The 25,396-nt window shown below is 37.6% G+C and overlaps 1 protein-coding gene across 6 annotated transcripts in view; it reads left to right on the top strand.

Annotated features, from left to right (window-relative positions):
* Su(dx) (WW domain containing E3 ubiquitin protein ligase suppressor of deltex) overlaps positions 1-25,396 on the top strand; it is a 382,533-nt gene that overhangs the window by 134,087 nt on the left and 223,050 nt on the right. For all 6 annotated transcript variants that reach the window (XM_090383423.1, XM_090383427.1, XM_090383426.1 and 3 more), the window contains 3 exons: positions 1,174-1,396; positions 6,425-6,520; positions 21,822-21,987. In XM_090383423.1, coding sequence (XP_090239549.1) covers positions 1,174-1,396; positions 6,425-6,520; positions 21,822-21,987 — 485 coding nt within the window. The remainder of the gene's footprint in view (positions 1-1,173; positions 1,397-6,424; positions 6,521-21,821; positions 21,988-25,396) is intronic.

The raw sequence follows: 25,396 nt of genomic DNA on the forward strand, positions 1-25,396 counted from the left end.
GAATATAAAACCCTATATCATTAGTTCAGTGTATTTCAAAGTAGCAGCTTTGAAATACACCAAATTTCAAATAACCCAATATCAAATTTAGTAATTAGTCTGTGAAAATAACAGTCGATCTGTTTGTGTCATTGGAACAAAACTTCAACAGCTTAGATCAACAATACCCTGTATTTTCAGTTAATATGTAATCAGATGGAAATGGCATGGTCGTACTACTACAGTGAGGAGATATTCAAGTAGACCATAAAAAAATCAAATCAATGGAAAGAGTGATATATGGATCCTGTCAGTCCTCATTGAATACTGATCATGGATACCACCGAGGCTGATATTCATACAAGGACAATATGAAGGGAGCTGCATATGATTGGAATTTACAGAAGAGCTTCGGCACACAAACCAAACATCACAGCATGCAATGTCAACTTACTTGGTGCACAACCCATTGTAATTGGTTTCGGGAATGTTAGAAAGCTGTATTATGAAATGATTACTCATGGTATCCAGTTTTCTAATCTAACTGCTGTGTTCTGGTAGATGCCGGCAGAACATTAGTCACTGTGGTAATATTTATACTAGGAGGATACATTTGGACATCCTGCCTGGGTTTGTTTCTTGTGATTTGTGCTTGGACCATTGATCATGATTCCCAGAATAATGAATGGATGCTATGGTATTCATTCAAATTATGGGGGGGAAGAGGTTTAGACTGGAAGTTTTCTTTTAGCCAGCAAGTTGTTGATTACTGTAATAATTTGCCTCCAATGGGTATTTTAATCTGGGAGCTCAGCTGGTAGATTCAAAGGTCAGCTGGATAGGTACCTTTGCAAGGAGGGAATCATATAGGTAGTTTCTTTTATTTTATTATTATTATTATTTATTTTATTTTTTTAAAATTTACTTTTTGGTTAGTGCAGCAAAAGCACAAATTTAGTGCAAATAGGAGAGCATTTATCATTCAGGACTTCTTAAAAGGTAGCTCCCCACCACCATCTCTCTCTCTCTCTCTCTCTCTCTCTCTCTCTCTCTCCCTCCACATAGTCTCTACACAGTCATTGGGTTGTACTGGTATTTTTCCACAAAGCATGGAAATTTGCCCACTCCTAAAATGGTAGAAAAGCAAGCATCTTAAATTTAAAATACTTTTTACATCATAAATTTTATTTTTAGGTTCTCCAGATTCCGTATTGGCATCTTCATCATTTGGTACTGCAGTTGTGAGTAATGGAAATCAGTCTGCTTCACCAGCTCTTGGGATGAATACTTCAAATATGAGTACCAATGGTACAGTTGTTACACCAAGCTTACCTAGTCAAGGATCTAATCCGTCATGGTCCAATAATAACCGTAACCCTACAAATAATAGTGGAGATGAAGAACCTCTTCCTCTGGGGTAAGATTTTATATTATTTACTTCTATTAATTTTCTGCCTGTTAATTTCAATCATACTTCATTTCTGCATTAACAGAAATTTTTCTGTTAATGCAGAAATGAATAGAAACTTTTCTATTCAAGATGTGGCTCAACTGCATTAACAGTTGTGCCACACCTTGAATTTCCATACAAGTTTAGATTATGCAATTTCCATTTCGGTAAAAATGTGAATTTGTTTGGAGAGGATTCAAAGATCAGCAACAAGATTGGTTTAAGGCACAAGGGAGCAGGCCCATTCTAGGATTATATACATCTGTGGGTAAATGTTAAAATGTGCCCTTTGAAATAATAAATGAGAAACAAAACACTTTCTTTTTTTTCTTCAAAATAACTTAACATACAATAAAATACTAATAATAGATGATACAATAAAAGCATGTAATTTCACAATGTTGCTTGTATGTGTAGTTTTGTATGTTAATTTTTGGGCCTTAGTTACTACAAATTCATTAATTATGACATCCACATCAGTGCTTTCCAAAATATCTTATTCTTCTTCTAATATTGAAAAAACAAATCACTAAGCCTTTCCTAAAGCATTGTAGATCATAAATAATCCTTAATGAGTTAATTTTGATGAAGACTTTTCTCTGGTTGCAGTAGAAATGGGAAGAGTAAAAAATATTCATAATGCAATTGCAATATTTAGTACTGCATTTAATAAATTTTGTTCACACGTTAATTCTAATAATTATTTTGTTAGAATTAACAAAATAATTGGATCAGATTGGCTAATCACTGATGTTCTTAATGATTCAAAAAGTTGCTATTTGTCCTGTTTTCATTGAGAGACATCTGTTAATTTTGTATATAAAAATTATTGGATTGTAATTTAAAAGTATTCATCATCTGTATCTGAAAAATTTAGAAGAAAAAATTAAGAGTTAAAATAAGAATACATTTGTTAATAATTCAAGCCTAGTTTGGAATGAATTTATCGCAGTATCTAAAAGTTAATAATAAAATTCTACTTTATATTTTATTTTTTGTTCTGCTAGTGGTTTGCCTAATGATTCATTATCATGTTCTTAAAACAGACGTTGTGGGAAATGAAGTTTCTAAATCTAAATCATTCAATAATGACAATGCTACTGAAGTACACTCTTCGAAATATTTGCCAGATTTTTTCATTTCAAAATAATTGATCAAATTTGTCAATATTCTGCAATATTTAATCTAGGATTCTGAAACTAAAAAAAAATTTACCAAATGAAATCATAAAGCAAAGAGTAGAACTGAGAAAAAAAAAAGGGGGGGTGTTTTTTTTTTTCTTTGCTTGTATATCTTACAATCAGGAGGAAATAAATTCTTCAGGAAAATTATTCTAATACATATACATTTTAGTTTAGGATATAGTGTGCTTATACATAAAATCAAAAAAAATACAAAGCTCAGTTTTGCCATTTAAAAAACACTAAGACTTACCTAATCAAAAATGGAACTGTTGCTAAATTGTAATTGCTGAAATGAAATTGCCGTAATTGTTGAAATGAAAAACTTCTGTTGTGAAGAAATGGAACTACTGCTAATACTAAATTGTAAAATGAGTAACTTGTAGCCCCTGTTATGCATTTTTAGCTTAATCACCTTTGCTCAAAAACCCAGTAGGCAATCAGCAATGCATAGTAGCCTTTGAATAAATAGATTTTGTAGAACTTTGGTGCTAAGCTACTGGTAGACTGAACATGGAAACATTTCTGGGGTGGTGGCATGCAGGGGGTTAAAAAAATGTGAACTAATTTGAAATTGTTATTCATTTTGAATAACTGTGCAAATATGAAAGTGCATACTTTGTATAAAATGAAGGCTTGAATTAAATTGTAAAAAGAACCACTTTTTAAAATTAACATAATTGAGGATAGACTGAGGTAAAACTCAAGTGCAGTAAATGATAAATCAAAAGAAAATATAAATTAGCAAACTGAAGTGAAATTATAAGCCAAAAATCCTCAAAAACAGCTGAATACTTCTGCTGTTTGCTACTATTTCTTGAAAATAGTGTTCTTTTCGTGAGATCTTTCATGATTTCTAAATGATATAATTTTACATGGTATAACAGCATGTATTTATTTGAATTATTATATATTAAGATGATGAACTACATATTGTCTTTCATTTTTGTAACATAGTTTTCAAATAAATTATGAAATGATACAATGACAAAACTGTTATACTTGGGGGATGATGGGGGAACAGTTGGTCTGCCACTGCAGTTGGGGGATGAGAAGGGGACAGTTGGTTTGGCATGTTTGTAATGGGTAGTTGAAAATTTATTTGCATTGCAAGAAAAGAAACAGTAACATAGGCAGGATTTTAATAACATTTAAAATTTTGAAATAAAAATTAATAATATGTAATGCATTGTAATTAAGCAGAAGTTACTCATAATTTTGGTTTAAATATGATGCCACTTTTACAAAAATCATAATTTATTTTCAGTATACAGTATTTTTTAAAAAGGGAACCCAGGCAAGGCTGTCAGCCCTGAGGCCTATCTCAGTGCTCTTGGTTGTAACTGAAATGTAGACAATTGTAATTCAGTAAAAATTTATGCTAGAACAGAGGTCTCCACCCTTTGAGCACCCAAGATCAACTTTTCATTTGTAATGTTACTGAAGATTAATTTATTAAATTCTCTATTTATTAAATTCTTGGTCAGTTGGAAACTGAACATAATTGTAGTTTTAACATAGTAATCATAAAAATAATTATGCAACTGTATTTTTACTTTTTACCGGAAAACACCCATTCTTTATACAAAGTTCTAAAAATCCATAACTTTTTGACAAAAGTGGAAACTATAATTGTAAACAACTGCGAAATAAAACTAAGTTTCATATTGAAAAATAACAGATTAAGCTTAAATGTTGTATCTTTTTGAACAATAAAACCTTTTATTTAAAGAGAATAAAATTTTTATATATAAAAATAAAATTTCATTAATAGCATCAAAACACATGAATTACATATCACAAAGCATTATTTATTGAATTTCATGAATGCTCTTGCATTCCATAGTTAATATAATTTTTGAAAATTTTGCTGTGTAAATTGATACTACAATTCAAATCCCATCACTAAGATGTTTGTTTAGCTGTTGCAATGCTTTGTTTTGATACCATTCATGCAAGAAAATGTAGATTCACACAATTATATTGAGTCAAAGGATGATTTTATTTTTAGAGTTATATTTACTAATGAACTATAAGAATTTCTATCAATGGAAGTCCAAAAAATCACTGTCCCTGCTTGCTTTTCGATTCTCATTGAATATCATTTTGCAAGGAAATAGGCTCTATTTGAAATTCTTTGCCTTTTACACAAAGCAGTTTCTCAATAAACTGGCAAGTTCTTATATACTCCAAAAAAATGTATTTGCCATTTTTTTTTTTTTTTGTTTGTTGAGATTCCATCCTGTGAAATATTCCATAGAGTGAAATTGTACCATTTTATTCTATTTTATGGAAAATTTATTGAACTGTGCACTGATCTTTTTTAAGTAATCTCCAAAAATATGTATAGGATGTAAACATGGCAGACACAAAATACAAGGAACAGAGCCACACAAAGTGACTGGAAGTACAGCTCACATCCAAGAAGAATCTTTATTGCAACGCTTAGAATGATAATTTACATAATAGTAGTTGCAACAGCCTGTTATGGCACAGTGGCCAGGGGTTAACAATATACTACAGAGACATTATTGCTTCAAAAGCCAAAATACATAAATAAATAATAGAATGATAAATAAGTGAAATAAAGTACAGGAAAATGGAGAAATAACTAAATGGCTAAAGCCCTAAATGCATCTTAGTCTAAATACATCATACACCATCAGGCATCTCTCATATTGTGGAGTTATACTTCATAACTGTTTTTCCATCATTTCATCACTTGGGTACCTACCCACCCACCGAAGAAGGGCCAGATAGCCCTGAAATGGTGCTGTCTGGGTTGGTGGTGGTGGTACCTATCTGAGAATAAGTAACATTAGTTTTCTCCTTAGGTGAAGCATTACTTATTCGAAGTAGTGCAATATCATGGCAACTCGTTTGAAGGTATTCACAATATGAGATAACTTAAAACGATGCCGCCTTATAAATATTCTGTTTATTCAGAAATGGCTGTGTAACAAGTTGTTTCAATGCAATTTTAGAACTATGTGCTTTGTCATATGATTATCTAATTCCCTGAAAGATCCATACACTTACTGAAATGTATATGTATTTCTTGTAATCTTTTACCACTATATTTTCTGCTGGTTACTGATTTTTTTTATTTATCTTAATGTCAAACATATTATTTTCATCAAGTTGTCTAATTTTACATTAATTTTATGGAATTGTTTTTAATGTCATTGTTTGTTGTTTGTTTATCAGCATCAAGCCCCTGAGACTGAATACTCTGCTGGTTATGTAATTGAAAAATTTTAAACACAAGAATAAACATCAGATTACAGGATATGTACTCATCCGTTATAGCTACATGTAACCAAGTGATTGGCACAGACCCTGTAATGACGCTTATTCTTGTGTTGTAAGTTCTTTGTATTAAAATAGTTTTAATTTTAGCATAGGGAACTGTGATGACTATTCTATTTGTCATTTTAGTATAGTAATTCTAAATTACTGTTCTACATTGTACCCTAGTTCTAAATTTTTACATTTCTAAGCCTGGTATCATGACTTCTTTTATGCCCACAAAATACGGAGGATGCAGAAAGGTCAGAGAATGACCACAGCATATCCCCGGAGCAATATGGCCTTAGTTGCTAATCCTCCTAAAAACCAAAAAAAAAAAAAAAAAAGACTTTTTTTTATTGCCTAAAGATGTAATTACTAACCCAAAATGCTGAAGTAAGTGCATGTTAGACTTGAAGATTTAGAAATTGCTATGGTAGAATTTGATCTGATAGATAAATTTATAGGTTATTTTTATGTAGACTTATTAAAATTTGCGCTAAAGTTTAAATTATTTTTATTCTAGATGGGAAGTTCGCTATGATCAGTTTGGGCGAAAGTATTACGTGGACCACAATACCCGAAGTACTACATGGGAAAGACCACAGCCATTACCACTTGGGTGAGAATTCAGTAAAAAATACTTTAATTAAAATTGTTTTTTATTTAATTATGGGTAATACTCTTGATCTGGTTTTTGTAGGAAACCAGTTGTAGTTATATGTTTATGGGCAAAACATTTTGTTTATTGAAATACAGATGGTTACATTGTTATTGTTAAGACACAAGTTAAGGAGAGACTGCTTCTACAGGGATGGGATACACTTAAATAGAAAGGGTGCAAGAATATTTGCTGATGCTATCGAGGCAGTGTTAGATGGGTCGGAAAACTGCTAGCTTGGGTGGATTCACAGACTAAAAGGCTAATAGTAGCTGCAGGCAGAGGTGAAGGTGATTCTTGCACTACTATTAGAATAAGCAGCGGCTTGGTGCGAAGGGTGCTGGGGTTTCAGGGACTAATGGCAGTCATCATTAAACAGGTGGGTATGTGGGATGTGTTAGGGTAACTAATAATAACAATAGGTGCATGTATACCAATGCTAGAATTTAAGTATAGTAAACAAATTTGATTAATTTGAAGTGCTGGTCAAGACATCAAATGCAGATATTGTTGGGATATCAGAGACTTGGTGTCACACAGATATTAGCAATGCAGAATTGGAATTTGGGGAGTACAATGTGTACAGAAAGAATAGACAGGATAGGAAGAGAGGAGGTGTTAATTGCTGTTAATTCAGAAAAACATAAAATCAAAAGAAGTGCATCCAGTTGATATAGGTGAACAGTGCACTGTTGAGTCAGTTTGGTGTAACATAAGCACTACGAAAGCAAAAATAAGAGTAGGAGTGTGTTATAGGCCTAATGACTCGAATGAGTACAATGAACAGTTGTACAGAGAAATAGAGTGGGCTAGTAAGTCATAATGTCTTATAATGGGGGATTTTAACTTTCCAGATATGGACTGGAACTTGTGGATTGGTCACTCTTACACTAGTAAGACTTTTGTGGATTTATTGGATGATTGTTTTCTGCAGCAGCAGCATGTTTGAGTGACAAGCAGAGAGGGTAATACTCTTGATCTGGTTATCAGAAGTGATCATTCTTGTATTAAGAATTCAGATAAAGGAGCCACTAGGTGACAGTGATCACAGTGTACTGATGTGGGATTTACTGAAAGATATAATTACCATCAGGGGTAAAGGAAAGGGTTTTTGCTTCCATAAAGGTGAGTACAGAGGTCTCATACAGTTTTTAAATTCTGTATAGTGGGATCAGCTGATGATGTTACCAACAGCAAATTCTAAGTGGGGAGCATTCAAGGAATTAATCGTGGAAGCTACTATAAGTTTCATATCTACTATAAGAAATATTGTTCAAGGTTTAGGCCTAATTGGTTATCAAATGAACTAATAAGACTCGTGACAGAGAAGAAAAATGCATGGGATGTATATAAATTATCAATCGACTCAGAAGCCTATAGCAGATATAAGCTAGTCTGTAATCAGGTCACAAATGGCAGATTACAAGAAATCTTTGGCAAAGGATGCTAAGAAAAACAGCAAGGATTTATTTACGTATATAAACTCTAAAAGGAAGGGGATGAATCTGATTAGTCCACTTGATAACGATGGTTCGATTGTTGATGATCCTGCTCAGATAGCAAACAAACTGAATGAGTATTTTTCATCTACATTCACACATGGGGAGTTATTAAGGTTTGAAAATGCCAGAAGGTTATCAAATTGTAGCAGGGTGTGCTTAATGATTTTGTAATAACTGAGAATAAAGCGGAGGAAAAATTGTTGAAGTTAAACATAAGAAAGGCACTTGGGGTGAATGGGATCTATCCAGTTATATTAAGGGAAGCGGCAAATGAAGTAAGCAAAGCCTTAGCCATAATTATGAGAGCATCCTTGTATTCAGGGGAGGTCCCCATGGACTGGAGATGTGCAAATGTATCCCCCAATTCACGAAGGGGGATCGAAGGGTGACACAAGTAATTACAGACCAGTTAGCAGATAAAGGAACCACTAGGTGGCAGTGATCACAGTGTACTGATGTGGGATTTACTTAAAGATATAATTACCATCGGGGTAAAGGAAAGGGTTAACTTCTGTTCCGGATAAAATAATGGAGTCACTGGTTAAAGATGCATTGCAGGATCATCTAGACAAGACTGCAGCCATAATTCAGACACAGCATGGGTTTGTTAAGGGAAAGTCTTGTCTGACAAATTTGATGGTTATTATGATGTGGTTGCAAAGGAACTGGATGCAAAAAATAATTTTGATATCATTTACTTGGATTTCAGGAAAGCTTTTGACACTGTTGCACATGGAAGACTACTGTACAAATTGGAGCAGAATGGTATTAAGGGTAAATTGCTACAATGGATAAAAGGATGGTTGAGTGGGAGAAAACAGAGGGTGGTAATCAATGGGTGCTGCTCTTCTTGGACTAATGTTATTAGTAGAGTTCCATAGGGTTCAGTGTTGGGTCCACTGTTTTTTTGTATATTTATCAATGATATTGATGAAGGTATATCAGGCTTAGTGTCGAAGTTTGCAGATGATACAAAGGTTGGCATTGTTGTTAATGACATTAATGGCAGTGTGCTACTGCAAGAGGATATAGAAAATTTGGGCAGATGTGCTGAGAAGTGGCAACTGAAGTTTAACCTTGACAAATGCAAAGTACTGCATATGGGTAGAAGTAACCCCAGAGAAACGTACCAACTGTGTGGTACTACACTTAAGGTGGTAGAAAATGAAAAAGACCTGGGAGTAATTGTGCAGGCAGATATGAAGTTTTCTGAGCAATGCAGACATGCTGCCAGGGCAGGTCATGGGGTTTTGTCAATGATATATAGGAATTTTGCTAGCAGGGAAAAGGAGGTGATTATCCCTCTGTATAAGGCAATGGTCAGACCACGCCTTGAGTACTGCGTACAGGTCTGGAGGCCTCATTTTAGGAAGGATGTAGATTTACTTGAGCGTGTACAGAGAAGGGCAACAAGATTGGTGAGGGGAATGAAGGGATCATCTTACCAAGAGAGGCTTAAGTTCTACAAAATGCAGTGGCTGGAGACTAGGCACCTGTGAGGTGATCTGATTGAGGTGTATAAGGCCTTGAATGGGCTGAGCACGCTGATTTCTGATGGGATTCTCCCACTTGTTCTGATTACGAACCTAAGAGGGCATAAATTCAAATTAAGGAAAGACAGATGTAGAATAGATGTGCGGAAATTTTCCTTTAGCCAGCGGGTGGTTAATTGCTGGAACAAACTTCCATCTGTCGTTGTGGAAGTTGATAGGTTAAATAAATTTAAGGACGAACTGGACAAACATTTAGAGGGAATGGTTGTGTGAATTTTTTTTTTTTTGGCTGATGCTGCATTAGCTCATACACTTGCTTTCTTGCATCACATGCCACTACTACACTCTCCTTTTATTTGCAGAGGCCCTTTTCACATGGGCAAGATAAAACAGACAACTGTTTTGCATATATTTTTTGCTAATTTACATACTAATCTTCAGTAATGTGCATAACATAGGTAGATACTATATTATGCACATTTCTTCAATTAATATAGGTAGATACTATATTATGCACATTACTGATACTTCTACTGATACTGATATTATGCATATTACTGATACTGATATATTATGCACATTTCTTCAACTAATAAAATTGAAAAAAGTGGATTCTGTATTATAAAAAAAGCAAATGATTATGGGTTGAGTCAAATGAAATCAAGGTTTCTATTATGGTATTGATGTATTTAGGTAGGCAGACACAGTTTGATGTACAGGATGAAGGCCTTTAATAAAAGAGTACTTTAGATGTTGTAAAAGTGTATTTTATATTACAGCCCCTGGCTCGAGGACTTCTTCAATAGAAAGTTAAAATGAACTATTTATAAAATTGCATATTCCAAATGGATCTTTTAACATTTTATGCCGGCATATATAACTCAACAAAGAAGAATTAAAAAACTCACATTGCTAAGGAATTATGTACTGAGTAATCCCAACTAGGAAAATTTGCAAAACAAAATATATCTGCTTCCAGATCCAAGATACACCCCTTGTGTTAGCATGGTGTTATCATCAGTGTTTCCACTGCGTGTGGAAACAGCATGAGTTTGAATTTTGCTAGCAGGGAAAAGAAGGTGATTATCCCTCTGTATAAGGCAATGGTCAGGCCATGCCTTGAGTATGGCTTGACCATTGCCTTATACATTGCGTACAGGTCTGGAGTCCTCATTTTAGGAAGGATGTAGATTTACTTGAGCGTGTACAGAGAAGGGCAACAAGATTGGTGAGGGGAATGAAGGGATCCTCTTACCAAGAGAGGCTTAAGTTCTGCAAATTGCAGTGGCTGGCGACTAAGCACCTGCGCGGTGATCTGATTCAGGTGTATAAGGCTTGAATGGGTGAGCACACTGAATTCTGATGGGATCCTTCCACTTGTTCAGATTATGAACCTAAGAAGGGAGCATAAATTCAAATTAAGAAAAGACAGATGTAGAATACATGTGCGGAAATTTGCCTTTAGCCAGCGGGTGGTTAATTGCTGTAACAAACTTCCATCTGTCATTGTGCAAGTTGATAGGTTGAATAAATTTAAGGAGGAACTGGACAGGCATTTGGAGGGAATGGTGTGATTTTTTTTTTTTTTTTTTTTTTGACTGATGCTGCATAAGCTCATACACATGCTTTCTTGCATCACATGCCACTACTACTAGTACTATATAGATCAGCCAAAAAAATAAAATAAAATAAAATAAACCTACACAGTTCACCCATCCTTACCCTCCAAGAATTTGTCTAGTTCTTTCTTGAATTTATTCAACCCATCCACTTCTGCAACAACACATGAAAGCCTGTTCCGACAATCACCTATCTGCTGGCTTAAGGCAAACTTCCTCACATCTATTATTATTGTAGTCTTATAGACATAGTCTTATAGTTCTAATTACGTTGGTTATTTTTATTTTAATTTATATAAACAGTTTTTGTAGATATACGTAATACTTTATAAAACCGTTATTTCGTTCGAATCTTGCAGGCATTGTTTTTGTATATAGTGATAGGGAATTCAAATTTTTAATTGAGGTAGTTAGGTAGCTCTAACGTATAATTATAGAAACAGTAATACGCTTCACTGTTTCTATTAGATAGCATAGTATTGACATTTAATTTAACTTAATTTATTGATCTTATTAATTTAAAATATCATGTCCCAAACTAGAGCAGCAAAGCAACGGGTTGCTTTGCTGCTCTAGTTTGGGGCAAAAAGTTGTCAAACTGGCACAAAGTGGCAGGAGTGCTGTGACTCGGGGGAAAACTGAGGGGGGCCGATTCTCCAACCATCACAGCCTAGAAAAATGTGCAACTTGTGAAATGTTTGCCGGACTATCTGGAACGGAACATGATATTGCCATGGGGGATGTCTTTGTGTGTGCGCGATGTAAGGAGTGTAAGGAAATCAGGCGACAACTCAGCGTTGTTATGGGCCTATATGAGAGTTTGAAGGACAGGGTGGATGCCCTCGAAAGATCTAAATTGAGGGGCCCATCGGGCTCTCAGCTGCCCACATCAATCCCAGAGCTTGCACTTGGTCATCACTTAACACAGTGGCAACCCCCAAGGCAGAATGCGCTGGTCCCACAGGAACTAGTAGTTGTTGGTGACTCTATTGTCAGGGAGACAGGAAATATATTGTGTAAAAAGGATAGGTGGAACAGGACCAGGGTATGTCTGTCAGGACCAAGGTATGTCTAGCAAAGGTTGATGACGTTGTAGAGCAGATATCATATTTTAGGGGCACAAAAGGTGATATAGTTGTACACGTTGGCACTAATGATATTAAGAGTAGAAGACCAGCAGAATTACTTAACAAGTACAGGTCACTGATGAAAACAAGCCGTGAATTAGGGTTGAATTTGAAAGTGTCTGCAATTCTGCCCAGACACGATAGGAGGGAGTATATGATGAGAGCCTTGTCGATCAATTCGGCCCTGGAAAGATTGTGCAAGGCTCAAGGGATAGAATTTTTTTCAGCCTGGACTGTACTTGTTAACAGGAGAGACTGCTTCTACAGGGATGGGATACACTTAAATAGAAAGGGTGCAAGAATATTTGCTGATGCTATCGAGGCAGTGTTAGGTGGGTCGGAAAACTGATAGCTTGGGGGGGGGGATACAAGGACTAATAGTTTAACAGTAGCCGTAGGCAGAGGTGAAGATGATTCTTGCACAACTTCTATTAGAATAAGTAGCGACCTGGAGCGAGGGGTGTTGGGGGTTTCAGGGACGGATGGCAGTCATCGTGAAACAGGTGGGTATATGGGAGTGTTAGAGTACTAAGAATAAGAATAGGTGCATGTATACTTGCATGTATACCAATGCTAGAAGTATAGTAAATAAATTTGATGAATTTGAAGTGTTGGTCAAGACATCAAAGGCGGATATTGTTGGGATATCAGATACGTGGTGTCACACAGATATAAGGAATGCCGAACTGGAATTTGGGGAGTACAATGTGTACAGAAAGGATAGACAGGATAGGAAGGGAGGAGGTGTTATGCTGTTAATAAAGAAAAACATAAAATCAAAAGAAGTACATCCAGTTGATATAGATGAACAGTGCACTGTTGAGTCAGTTTGGTGTGACATAAGCACTGCGAAAGCAAAAATAAGAGTAGGAGTGTGTTGTAGGCCTAATGACTCGAATGAGTACAATGAACAATTGTACAGAGAAATAGAGTGGGCTAGGGTTAGTAAATCGGAATGTCTTATAATGGGGGATTTTAACTTCCCAGATATTAACTGGAACTTGTGGGTTGGGCACTCACACATTAGTCAGACTTTTGTGGATTTATTGGATGATTGTTTTCTGCAGCAGCATGTTCGAGAGGCAACCAGAGAAAGTAATACTCTTGATCTGGTTATCAGCAGTTGATCATTCTTGTATTAGGAATTTGCAGATAGAACCACTAGGTGGCAGTGATCACAGTGTAATGACGTGGGATTTACTTAAAGATTTAATTACCATCAGGGGTAAAGGAAAGGGTTTTTGCTTCCGTAAAGGCGAGTACAGGGGTCTCTGACAGTTTTTAAATTCTGTACAGTGGGATCAACTGACGATGTTACCAACAGTAAATTCTAAGTGGCAAGCATTCAAGGAATTAATCGTGGAAGCTACTAAAGGTTTCATACCTATTAAGAAATATTGTTCAAGGTTTAGGCCAAAATGGTTGTCAAATGAACTAATGAGACTCGTAACAGAGAAGAAAAATGAATGGGATGCATATAAATTATCAAGAGACTCAGAAGCCTATGGCAGATATAAGTTAATCTGTAATGAGGTGACAAAGGAGGTTCGGCAGGCGAAGGCAGATTACGAGAAAGCCTTGGCAAAAGATGCTAAGAAAAACATCAAGGATTTCTTTACTTATATAAACTCTAAATGGAAGGGGATGAATCTGATTGGTCCACTTGACATCGATGCTTCGACTGTTGATGATCCTGCTCAGATAGCAAACAAACTGAATGAGTATTTTGCATCTACATTCACATGTGAGGAATTATTAAGGTTTGAAAATGGCAGAAGGTTATCAAATTGTAGCAAGATACTTAATGATTTTGTAATAACTGAGAGCAAAGTGGAGGAGAAATTGTTGAAGTTAAACGTAAGAAAAGCACCTGGGGTGGATGGGATCTATCCAGTTATATTAAAGGAGGTGGCAAAGCAACTAAGCAAACCCTTAGCCATAATTATGAGAGCATCCTTGGACTCAGGGGAGATGTGCAAATGTATCCCCAATTCTCAAAGTGGGATCGAAGGGTGACACGAGTAATTACAGACCAGTTAGTTTAACTTCTGTTCCAGGTAAAATAATGCAGTCGATGGTTAAAGATGCATTGCAGGATCATCTAGACAAGACTGCAGCAATAATTCAGACAGTTTTGTCTGACAAATTTGATAGGATATTATGATGTGGTTACAAAGGAACTGGATGCAAAAAATAATTTTGATATCATATATTTGGATTTCAGGAAAACTTTTGACACTGTTGCGCATGGAAGACTATTGTACAAATTGGAGCAGAATGGTATTAAGGGTAAGTTGGTACAATGGATAAAAGGATGGTTAAGTGGGAGAAGACAGAGGGTGGTAATCAATGGGTGCTGCTCTTCTTGGACTAATGTTATTAGTGGTGTCCCACAGGGTTCGGTGTTAGGTCCACTGTTGTTTTGTATACAGGGTGTTTCAGTTAAAGGTTTCAGAACTTCTAAGAGGGGTAGGGTACATCCTGACAACTCGAAATCATATAGCAATGTGGGGTCGGAAATGCTTTCCTGAAGCGGTGTTGTACACAGAAGCACCATAAAGAAAAGAGACCGTAAGTGAGAAATCGTTTTAATAATGCATGAAAAGAAGCAAAAGGTACATGGATTAAAGTAAGTGTTCGAAGTTTCTTCCACGGGCTACAATGCACGCCTCACATCTCCGACGCATGGACATCCGAACATTCTGTAATACTCCAGGCGAATTTCGAATTTCTTCGGCAGCTACTGCGATTCTTGCAACCAGCTCCTCAGCATTGTCAACAGGGGTGTCATAAACTAGCGATTTCATATGACCCCAGAAATAAAAATCAAGACATGATAGGTCGGGTGACCGAGCAGGCCAACGCACGGGACCACCACGTCCGATCCACTGTTGACCAAATGTGACATCCAGGTAGTTACGAACATCTCCGCTATAATGGGCAGGGGCTCCATCGTGTTGGAACCACATTGTCTGTTGCGTTGATGCAGAAATCTGTTCATCTCTCAAAAGTTGTTGCAATACTTGCTGCAGAAATATCAAGTAGATAGGTCCGGTTAGACGACACGGTAACAGGTAAGGTCCGATGAGGTGATCTCCCATAATACCGGCCCATACATTGACCGAAAATCGAATCTGTGCTGCACGACGTCGTATTGCATGCGGGTTCTCGACCGCCCAGATATGGTCGTTATGCGTGTTAAAAATTCCTTCCCTTGTGAAGGATGCCTCATCGGAAAACAACACTTCAGCTGGGAAAAGGGGATTTGTAGCACATTTTCCAAGGTACCACTGTGCGAAAGCAATACGAGGTGCATAATCCTCCGGTTGCTGTGTCTGGACACGCTGCACGTGAAACGGATGCATGTCTTGTTCTCGGAGAATCCTCCAGACGCTGCAATGGGAAACCCCGACTGCGTTTGCTAGACTTCGTGTACTCATTCTTGGATTCCCCTGTACATGCTGCAGCACATTCTGTTCGACGGCTGGAGTCCGTGCTGTTCTTACCCTGTCCCTGTCAGCTCTTTCAAATGAACCTCTCTCAGCTAACCTCTGGTGCAGTCTTGCAAAGAAATTATGACTGGGAATATGCCTCGTCGGATATCGTTCCGCGTACAAACGCTGTGCGGCTGGCCCACTACAATTTGCAGCCCCGTACGCCAAATGCATATCGGCTAACTCTGCGTTCGTGTAGTCATCCATCCTACTAACTTGGCGTTCTTGTTCAAGAAATTCGAAATTCGCCTGGAGTATTCCAGAATGTTCGGATGTCCATGCGTCGGAGATGTGAGGCGTGCATTGTAGCCCGTGGAAGAAACTTCGAACACTTACTTTAATCCATGTACCTTTTGCTTCTTTTCATGTATTATTAAAACGATTTCTCACTTACGGTCTCTTTTCTTTATGGTGCTTCTGTGTACAACACCGCTTCAGGAAAGCATTTCTGACCCCACATTGCTATATGATTTCGAGTTGTCAGGATGTACCCTACCCCTCTTAGAAGTTCTGAAACGTTTAACTGAAACACCCTGTATTTATCAATGATATTGATGAAGGTATATCAGGCTTAATGTCGAAGTTTGCAGATGATACAAAGGTTGGCAGGGTTGTTAATGACAATAATGGCAGTGTGCTACTGAAACAGGATCTAGATAATTTGGGCAGATGGGCTAAGAAGTGGCAACTGAAGTAAACTTCAGTTGCCACTAAGAAACCTTGACAAATGCAAAGTACTGCATATGGGTAGAAGTAACCCCAGAGAAACGTACCAACTGTGTGGTACTACACTTAAGGTGGTAGAAAATGAAAAAGACCTGGGAGTAATTGTGCAGGCAGATATGAAGTTTTCTGAGCAATGCAGACATGGTGCCAGGGCAGGTCATGGGGTTTTGTCAATGATATATAGGAATTTTGCTAGCAGGGAAAAGGAGGTGATTATCCCTCTGTATAAGGCAATGGTCAGACCACGCCTTGAGTACTGCGTACAGGTCTGGAGGCCTCATTTTAGGAAGGATGTAGATTTACTTGAGCGTGTACAGAGAAGGGCAACAAGATTGGTGAGGGGAATGAAGGGATCATCTTACCAAGAGAGGCTTAAGTTCTGCAAATTGCAGTGGCTGGAGACTAGGCACTTGCGTGGCGATCTGATTGAGGTATATAAGGCCTTGAATGGGTTGAGTATGCTGAATTCTGATGGGATTCTTCCAATTGTTCAGATTACGAACCTAAGGGGGCATAAATTCAAATTAAGAAAAGACAGATGTAGAATAGATGTGCGGAAATTTGCCTTTAGCCAGCGGGTGGTTAATTGCTGTAACAAACTTCCATCTGTCTTTGTGGAAGTTGATAGGTTGAATAAATTTAAGGAGGAACTGGACAGGCATTTGGAGAGAATGGTGTGTTTTTTTTTTTTTTTTTGTTGGCTGATGCTGCATAAGCTCATACATTTGCTTTCTTGCATCACATGCCACTACTACTATCCTGCAACCATCCTTCCACAACATGAATTTATGCTCCCTCGTGTGCAGTCTCAGAAAGAGGAAGAATGTCATTAATATTTAGCTTATTCAATCCATTCAAGACTTTAAACAACTCAATCTGATCTCCCTGCAGGTGCCTAGTCTCGAGACACTGCAATTTACAGAACCAATGCCTTTTTAGGTAAGAACATTCTTTTTTTTTCCCTTCACCAGTCTGGTAGCCCTCTGAACCCATTCAAGCAGATCTACATCCTTCCTAAAGTGAGGCCTCCAGACCTGTATACTGTACTCAAGATGTGGCCTAACCATGGCCTTGTAAAAAGGGATAATTGCCTTCTTATCCCTGATAGCAAAGTTTCTGTATATCATTGACAAACCCCGTGAGCTGCATGTCTGCACTGCTCAGAGAATTTCATGTCTGACTGCAATGTTTCTTTCTTTCTTAATTTCCATAACTCTTTAGATACTTATACCATCTATACCAGCTCAGAAAAATCACCTGAGAGGGCATAAATTCAAATTGAGGAAAGACAGATGTAGGATAGACGTGCGGAAATTTGCCTTTAGCCAGCGGGTAGTTGGTTGGTGGAACAGACTTCCATCCCTTGTGGTGGAGGTTGATAGCCTAAATAAGTTTAAGGCTCAGCTGGACAGGTATTTTGAACGAACAGAGGGGTGAAGTGGAAGTGGGTTTTTTTTTTTTTTTTTTTTTTGGCTGATGCTGCATAAGCTTGCTTTCTTGCATCAAATGCCTCTACTAATGCTAATGCTTATGCTAAATGCTAATGCTAATCTATATGCTAAATTATATATGATTTTGTTATAAAAGTCTTATTAACCATCCTTCTTACTGTCATCTTCATTTCTTCTTATAAAATTGCTTTGTTTTGACAGATCACTTCTCAGTTTTACTAAAAAAATGGAAGTTTTTGTAAATTGAGGAAATAAGGAAATAAATTTCCTTGTTTTCATTCATGGGTCATTTGTATTCAAATGACCCATGGGACAGCTACCGAAACAGCTATAGGGGCTTAAGTATCTCCTATCTCCTATCAGTCACAGTATGCATTACAGAAGGTGTCATAATAGGCCAGTTCATATTCATGCACTGGCCTATTATTGTTACCCTCAATCAGATCTCTATGTTTTGTTTTTGATGGCACATTGCTAAACAGGGATAGCCAAAATTTTTCTTTGACAAATGAAATGGCACAGTAATGGATCTAAAACCTGAAGAATTGCATGGCTTTAAAGACCTAAAGATTGTGCATGTGCACAATCTTCCATTGTTTTATAAATTCTTGATTTTTATTTTTATTTTTTTTATTTTTGATTGTGGCATAATTAAAAAAATCAAAAAGGGTAAAGCTCCTGGTCTGGATTTTATTGAAAGCGAGACTGTGCAACGTCTCTGGGCCATAGCTCCAATGATACTTCTTCAGCTCTTTAACACCTGTCTGAGTGAGGGCAACTTTCCATCACGTTGGAAGCATGCTAAGGATCCCACAGGTACCTCCAAGGCATACTGCCTGGTTGCACTGCTCCCATTCTCGGCAAGGTTTTTGAGAGGCTGCTGCTTTCCCACTTCCAACCCCGTTATGAAGCCAATGGTTTGGCATCCTCACTTCAATTTGGATTCAAACAAGAGTGCTCCACAATTGATGCTCTATCTAAAACCCTCAAAGTGGCAGAATAGTCGGATGCAACTTGTTTTGGCAATCTTCATTGACTTCAAAGGGGCTTTTGACAGTGTGCTGGCCGGGCATTCTTCAGAGGGCCAGAGTCTCTATCTGTACTTGGAATTTCTACCACTGCCCCAAAAGCTACTTCTGTAACCACAAGGTCAGCATCAAAACAAAATATCACTGCATCACCCGACATCTAACCCGAGGCTGTCCCCAGGGCTCCTTGGGCCAGCTGTCTGGAATATGACACTTGATGACTGGCTTCTGAGGGACCACCCACACACTACTCAGCTTTCTTATGCCAATGACATGGTTATCATCATTGAGGGCCCACCCATGCCACCATACAAACCCAGGCTGCAGTTGTTCTCTCTGCTCTGTCTGTATGGGCTATGGAAAATAAACTCTCAATCTCCACTGAGAAGAGTAAAACCCTCCTATTGAAAGGCAAACTGGATTTCTCCAGACCTCCTACCATACGTTTTAATAGCTGCCCACTGAAAAACTACCGATCGGTGAAGTACTTAGGAATAATTTTGGACGACAATAGAACTTTCATTCCCCATATCCAAGCTATGAAAGAAAAGATAAAAAATTACATCTCTATGTTAGCATGCTTTATCCGCAAGGACTGGGATCTTAAAGGACCAATTAAATGTCTTCTATATTCAGCAGTATTTATACCAATTGTCACATATGGAGCTGCAGTATGGTACCACTAAATGACTATAGTACATGCACATCAAATTCAGCAAATTCAACGACTTATGCTACTACAAATGACCCGCGCATGTAGAACGACATCAATTGCCGCCCTGCAGGTACTAACAGGCTCCCTCTCCTTGGACCTCCACGTTGCTTTTATTGGATTTTCTCATTTTATTAAGCTGAATAAGGAAGCAGAATTCCTCGCTATTCAAACCCGTTCCGATACCAATATCAAACAGGAACATAAACGTGTGGCTAGAATTGATAAACCTATGGCAAACCCGCTGGAATAACTCCACAACTGGTGCAACTACTAAACTTTTCCTCCCTGATGTCTACATCAACAAACAATGTTCCACTTTGTTCTTCCCTAATGTCTATGCTTCTTTCCTATTAACTGGCCACGGGTCCTTCAAGGGTTCGGTCTAGTCGAATATGCCCTCTATACCTGCAGAGAACCTGAAGACTAGGACCATGTGATGCACTCATGCAACATATACTTAGACCTAAGAACCCAACTATTCCTAGACCTCCACACTACATCACTTCAGCCAGAAACCAAGTTATTGGAATCCAACAATGCCTTCCATGCACTGACCAGTTATGCCAACGAGGCCTTTCGTCATTGCTGGCATCACCTGCAACTCCCTAACACTACTCCTGGATCACCTCATCCACACAGCAACTGATACCCAGCACTAGAAACTTCCACTCATGAAACTGCAAATTGCGGCCAGCCTGCCAACACTGCTCCGTGATTCTCCATTGTGACTATCCCGGGCTCTTTAATTTGAACTTTACCTGTTCTTTTCTCCCTACCCACAGGCCTTCTTCAGGACTCCCACAACTGCACCTAGCACTCGTCCTACTCCTTTTTGCCTGGTGGGATGCCTACGCATTGTTGTCCCCCACTGTCTTCCCTGTCCCTTCTCTGCTCTTTCCTTGACCCATCCCCACTCTTGCTCCTGCAAGAGTGTGGCTGGCCCATCAGATGTTTTTTTTTTACTCCCTGAGTACATGATAAAAACCTGAAACTATACATAGAGGATAAAATAGAGGATATCTTCAAGTTTTAATTAGAGATGTTCCATGTGGGTACTTTTAGTTACTTTACTGGCTCCTGGTGATTGCACCTCCCAGTAACGAAGAAGCCAGTAAAAAAAACGCACTACTCACACAGCCCACACTCACTGGCTTTGCAATGTTAACAGAGTACTTAACGTGGATTTGTGGGGAACCACGGGAACCGCATAACAATAACACTATGTGGGCATATTATAATATCAATGTTTAACTAATAAATATCAATGTGGACATATACTATATATCATCAGATCATTCCTTCAGTTTAAACTTCCTCTGGCATATCTCACCCATGGTTGCAGTGCATTTCTTTCAGTTTCATAACTCATTAGGTGATGTAGACCTGATTTTATTTGATTGATTTCTTGTTATTATCCAATGATATTCCTGTGGCAGTGTACTATAGATAATGCTAAATTTCCATTGGTATGATGCCTTCTTCAAAAGACTGGAACATCCCGTGCTGAGATACTGGATGGTGCTTATCATGGACACCATTGTATATCTGTTGCTACATTCTGTTATTTGTATATAGAATGGCATTGCTTCCCCAATATAACATTAAGAAAATAGTAATTATCCTCACAATCCTCACTCCCCTAATGAATCTGTCTTAGACAGATTCATTAGGGGAGTGAACCGTCTACCCCTGTGGGCACTGCATACATTCCTTACAATCCGGGCCTCACAGAATGCATTGCGTGAATAGTTCGGGGGTGTCAAATACGCCGTGTGCAACTACCGGGACGGAGGTTGCACACAGTGATATCAAGAGTTACAGGGCCCATACCGAAAGAAGCCAGCAGTGGGGTAGTTCATAAAATTAAATGCCCTGATTGTGAGGTATGTTATGTGGGAGAGACGGGGCAGCAAATTAAGGACTTAATTTTTTTTATTTATTTTATTTTTTGTAGCAGTATACCTTTTAATATTCAGATTAATTTAGCATGGTAGTATCTTATTTGTAATTAGCACAAGGTGGTAACTTATGTGATCAATGCACATAAACATTATCATCACTTTCCAATGTCAGAATATTTGTCTTTAATCATTTTTAACCTATGCAGGTGGGAGATGAGGAGGGATAATAGAGGTAGAGTGTATTATGTTGATCATAACACTCGTACTACCACTTGGCAACGACCTACAGCAGAAAGTGTTCGCAACTACCAACAGTGGCAATCTCATCAAGCCCAGGTTATGCAGCAGTGCCAACAAAGATTTTTGTATCATGTAAGTTATTGTTACTTTCATTTTGTTGTTTTAAGTAATTGTACTTTGGGTTGCTCACTTTGTCTGAAATCTTAAAAAAGAAAGACCAATAATTTTTTAACTGAAGTTTTCTTTGCTCATTGAGATATATATTTTTAATTAGAACAGATAAAACAGATTTTTCACTTTTTATTTTTATTTTACATCTGATTTTCTCCACTTCATTCTCATTTTGCTCTCATAAACACAAAACATGACATGATGAGTCAAGTAAACAAATTTTAATTCTTTAATTAAAAATAATGTGAAGGCTAGCTACACGCTCCTTATTATTGTGACTTTTTTTAGGTATTGAAATCACAATAGATTACGTGCATTACAATATTTTAAATCACTCTTTTCAAGCACCATCAAAAATTTTAAAAACCCACTTCCAAACTTAGTTTTCAATAGGTCTACACATTATTCCAGTAGTGATAGCCAAAGAGGTATATGACATCACAGTACCAACCAGGCTTATATAAAGAAGTGTAAAATGTGATGGAGTCGATATACTGCAAAATAACTCAAATATGAGTCGATCTCAAATTTGAGTTATTTTGCAGAATTTTTAGCAAAATCTGGTCATTGTGCAGCATATGGTAATTCTGTAAACTTTTATGCTGGTGCTCCTGTTAGCAAATCTGTATATCTCCCTTATGTCAGGCTTCAGTGTACTACAGGTGTCTAGTACAATGAAGGTGACAAGCAGGTACAAATCAACATAGACAGAGGTTCAAAGTATGGGGCACAAACCCAGTAGAGAGGAATGGATCTGTTGCACTTGCTAACCTTAGATAGTAAATTATTTCAGGTTCCTGCTACCTGATGCTTATTAGAGGCCAGATTAGATCAGAACTTTGCTCTACATGCAAATTGTAGAGCAAAGTTCTAATAATTTTGATGACATGATGCGAACTCATGACTGGAGGTAGTCTGTAGTAGTGGTGTGTGGAAAATTTACAGAGCTCTTTTAATTTACTTCACAAATATATGTATGTCAGTTGTAATCTCAGTGTCAGATTTCATTTACAGTCTTCTAAATCACACTCTAAGAGAATCTCACTTATTGATATTCTCAATCTCACAGTTCATTTCACTTATCTTAGCTAGTTACTAATCCTTGTTTTAAAGAAGATATTTATATCTATATAATATTGCTTACACCATAGATAACTCTTAAGAAAAAACTATGATAGTAGTGTGGGCGGCATCATTTCCTCTGTATCTCATATTGTGCTCGTCCTTCACGAGTTGCCATGATATTGCACTACTTCGAATTAAGTAACGCTTCACTAATAGAGAATATTATTGTTACTTATTCTCGGTGGGCGCCACAACCCAGATGGCACCGTTTCAAAGCTAATGGCCTTTCATCGGTGGGTGGGCAGGTACCCTGGTATTAATATTTAAATTAATACCAGGGTATTAATTTAAAATAGTAATATTTAAAATAACTAAATGTAACAAGGCATAATATGTTAAGAGTAAGAATTTTATATCTATATAATATCGGTGTGGATACACCATAGATAACTAGTAGTGTAGGTGCCACCAGCCAGACGGCACCATTTCAAAGCTAATGGCCTTTCATCGGTGGGTGGGCAGGTACCCTGGTATTGCACACATGATGACCCAGTTGTGAAGATAATCACACAATATTAGAGGTGCCAAAAGGTTTATATAGTATTATTTAAAATAACTAAATGCAACAAGACATAATATATTAAGAGTAAGAATTTATATCTATATAATATTTTAATTCTTTATTTAAACATAATGCGAAGGCTAGCTACACGCCCCTTATTATTGTGACTTTTTTTAGGTATTGAAATCACAATAGATTACGTGCATTACAATATTTTAAATCACTCTTTTCAAGCACCATCAAAAATTTTAAAAACCCACTTCCAAACTTAGTTGTGGATACTCTTAAGAAAAACTATGATAGTAGTGTGGGAGGCATCATTTCTAGTCTTCTCTATTAATGAAGCATTACTTATTCGAAGTAGTGCAATATCATGGCAACTCATTGTGAAGGACGAGCACAATATGAGATACAGAGGAAATGATGCCTCCCACACTACTATCATAGTTTTTTCTTAAGAGTTATCTATATAATATCAGTGTATCCACACTGATATTATATAGATATAAAACTCTTACTCTTAACATATTATGCCTTGTTATTTTAAATATTACTATATAAGCCTTTTGGCATCTCTCATATTGTGTGATTATCTTCACAACTGGATCGTCATGTCTGCAATACCAAGGTACCTGCCCACCCACCGATGATAGGCCAACAGAGGTGCCTCCGTAGCCAGGTGGGAAGGAGCAGCAGTGCGTAGCACATGCTTCTTGATTAGACCGGGGTTCGAGCCCATCACCACCAAATACGGAGGATGCGGAAAGGTCAGGGAATGACCACCGCATATCCCGGAGCAATATGGCCTTAGTTGCTAATGCTCCTAAAAACCAAATAACAAACAAACAACAACGATAGGCCAACAGCTTTGAAACGGTACCGTCTGGGTGGCGGCGCCCACCAAGAGTAAGTAACAATAGTCTTCTCTGTTAGTGAAGCGTTACTTATTCGAAGTAGTGTAATATCAAGGCAACTCGTTGTGAAGGATGAGCACAATATGAGATACAGAGGAAATGATGCCTCCCCACACTACTATCGTAGTTTTTTCTTAAGAGATATCTATGGTGTATCCACACTGATATTATATAGATATAAAACTCTTAACATATAATGCCTTGTTGCATTTAGTTATTTTAAAGAAGGTATATGTGCATATGAGTGCTGATATTCCTAACCACACACTTCCTAAAGTACAAAATTCTTTTTGGGTGTCCTTTGGCTCCAAAAAGTGTCAATCTGTTCTAACAAATTTACGTACAGTCGACATTACTCTCTCAGCTCTATAATTCACTGAAAACTTTTGATCATATTCCCTTCAGACTCAGTTTCTTTGCAGACTTCCCTAAGAATGAAGTCATTTTTGTTGATGGATTAAACATTCATAGTTCCATTTAGCTTCATTTTCCAGTTATATTGACCCACATAATAGGATGGGCTCCATTATCACTAATGACTTTACGACAGTGTTCATTTACATAGGAAGCACACTATAGTGATAGCAGCTAATGCACCAATAAACAACTATAACACACACACACACCCACACCCACACACACACACACACAGCCGACCAGGCTAGCCGGGTGGGTAAATTGCTTGCCTGGCAACCCAAAGGTCGCAGGTTCGAATCCCGCCTCAGCTTGGATCAGAGTAGTGCAAAAATCTTGGGAGGCGCATTATGGCCAGAGAAACCGATGTGCCATAATGCGCCACACACAGGACCACTGTTGTTTTGTTTTTGAT

The sequence above is a fragment of the Mastigoproctus giganteus genome, chromosome 10, assembly GCF_048544385.1.
Source record: "Mastigoproctus giganteus isolate SK-2022 chromosome 10, ASM4854438v1, whole genome shotgun sequence".
NCBI classification, from domain to species: domain Eukaryota; kingdom Metazoa; phylum Arthropoda; class Arachnida; order Uropygi; family Thelyphonidae; genus Mastigoproctus; species Mastigoproctus giganteus.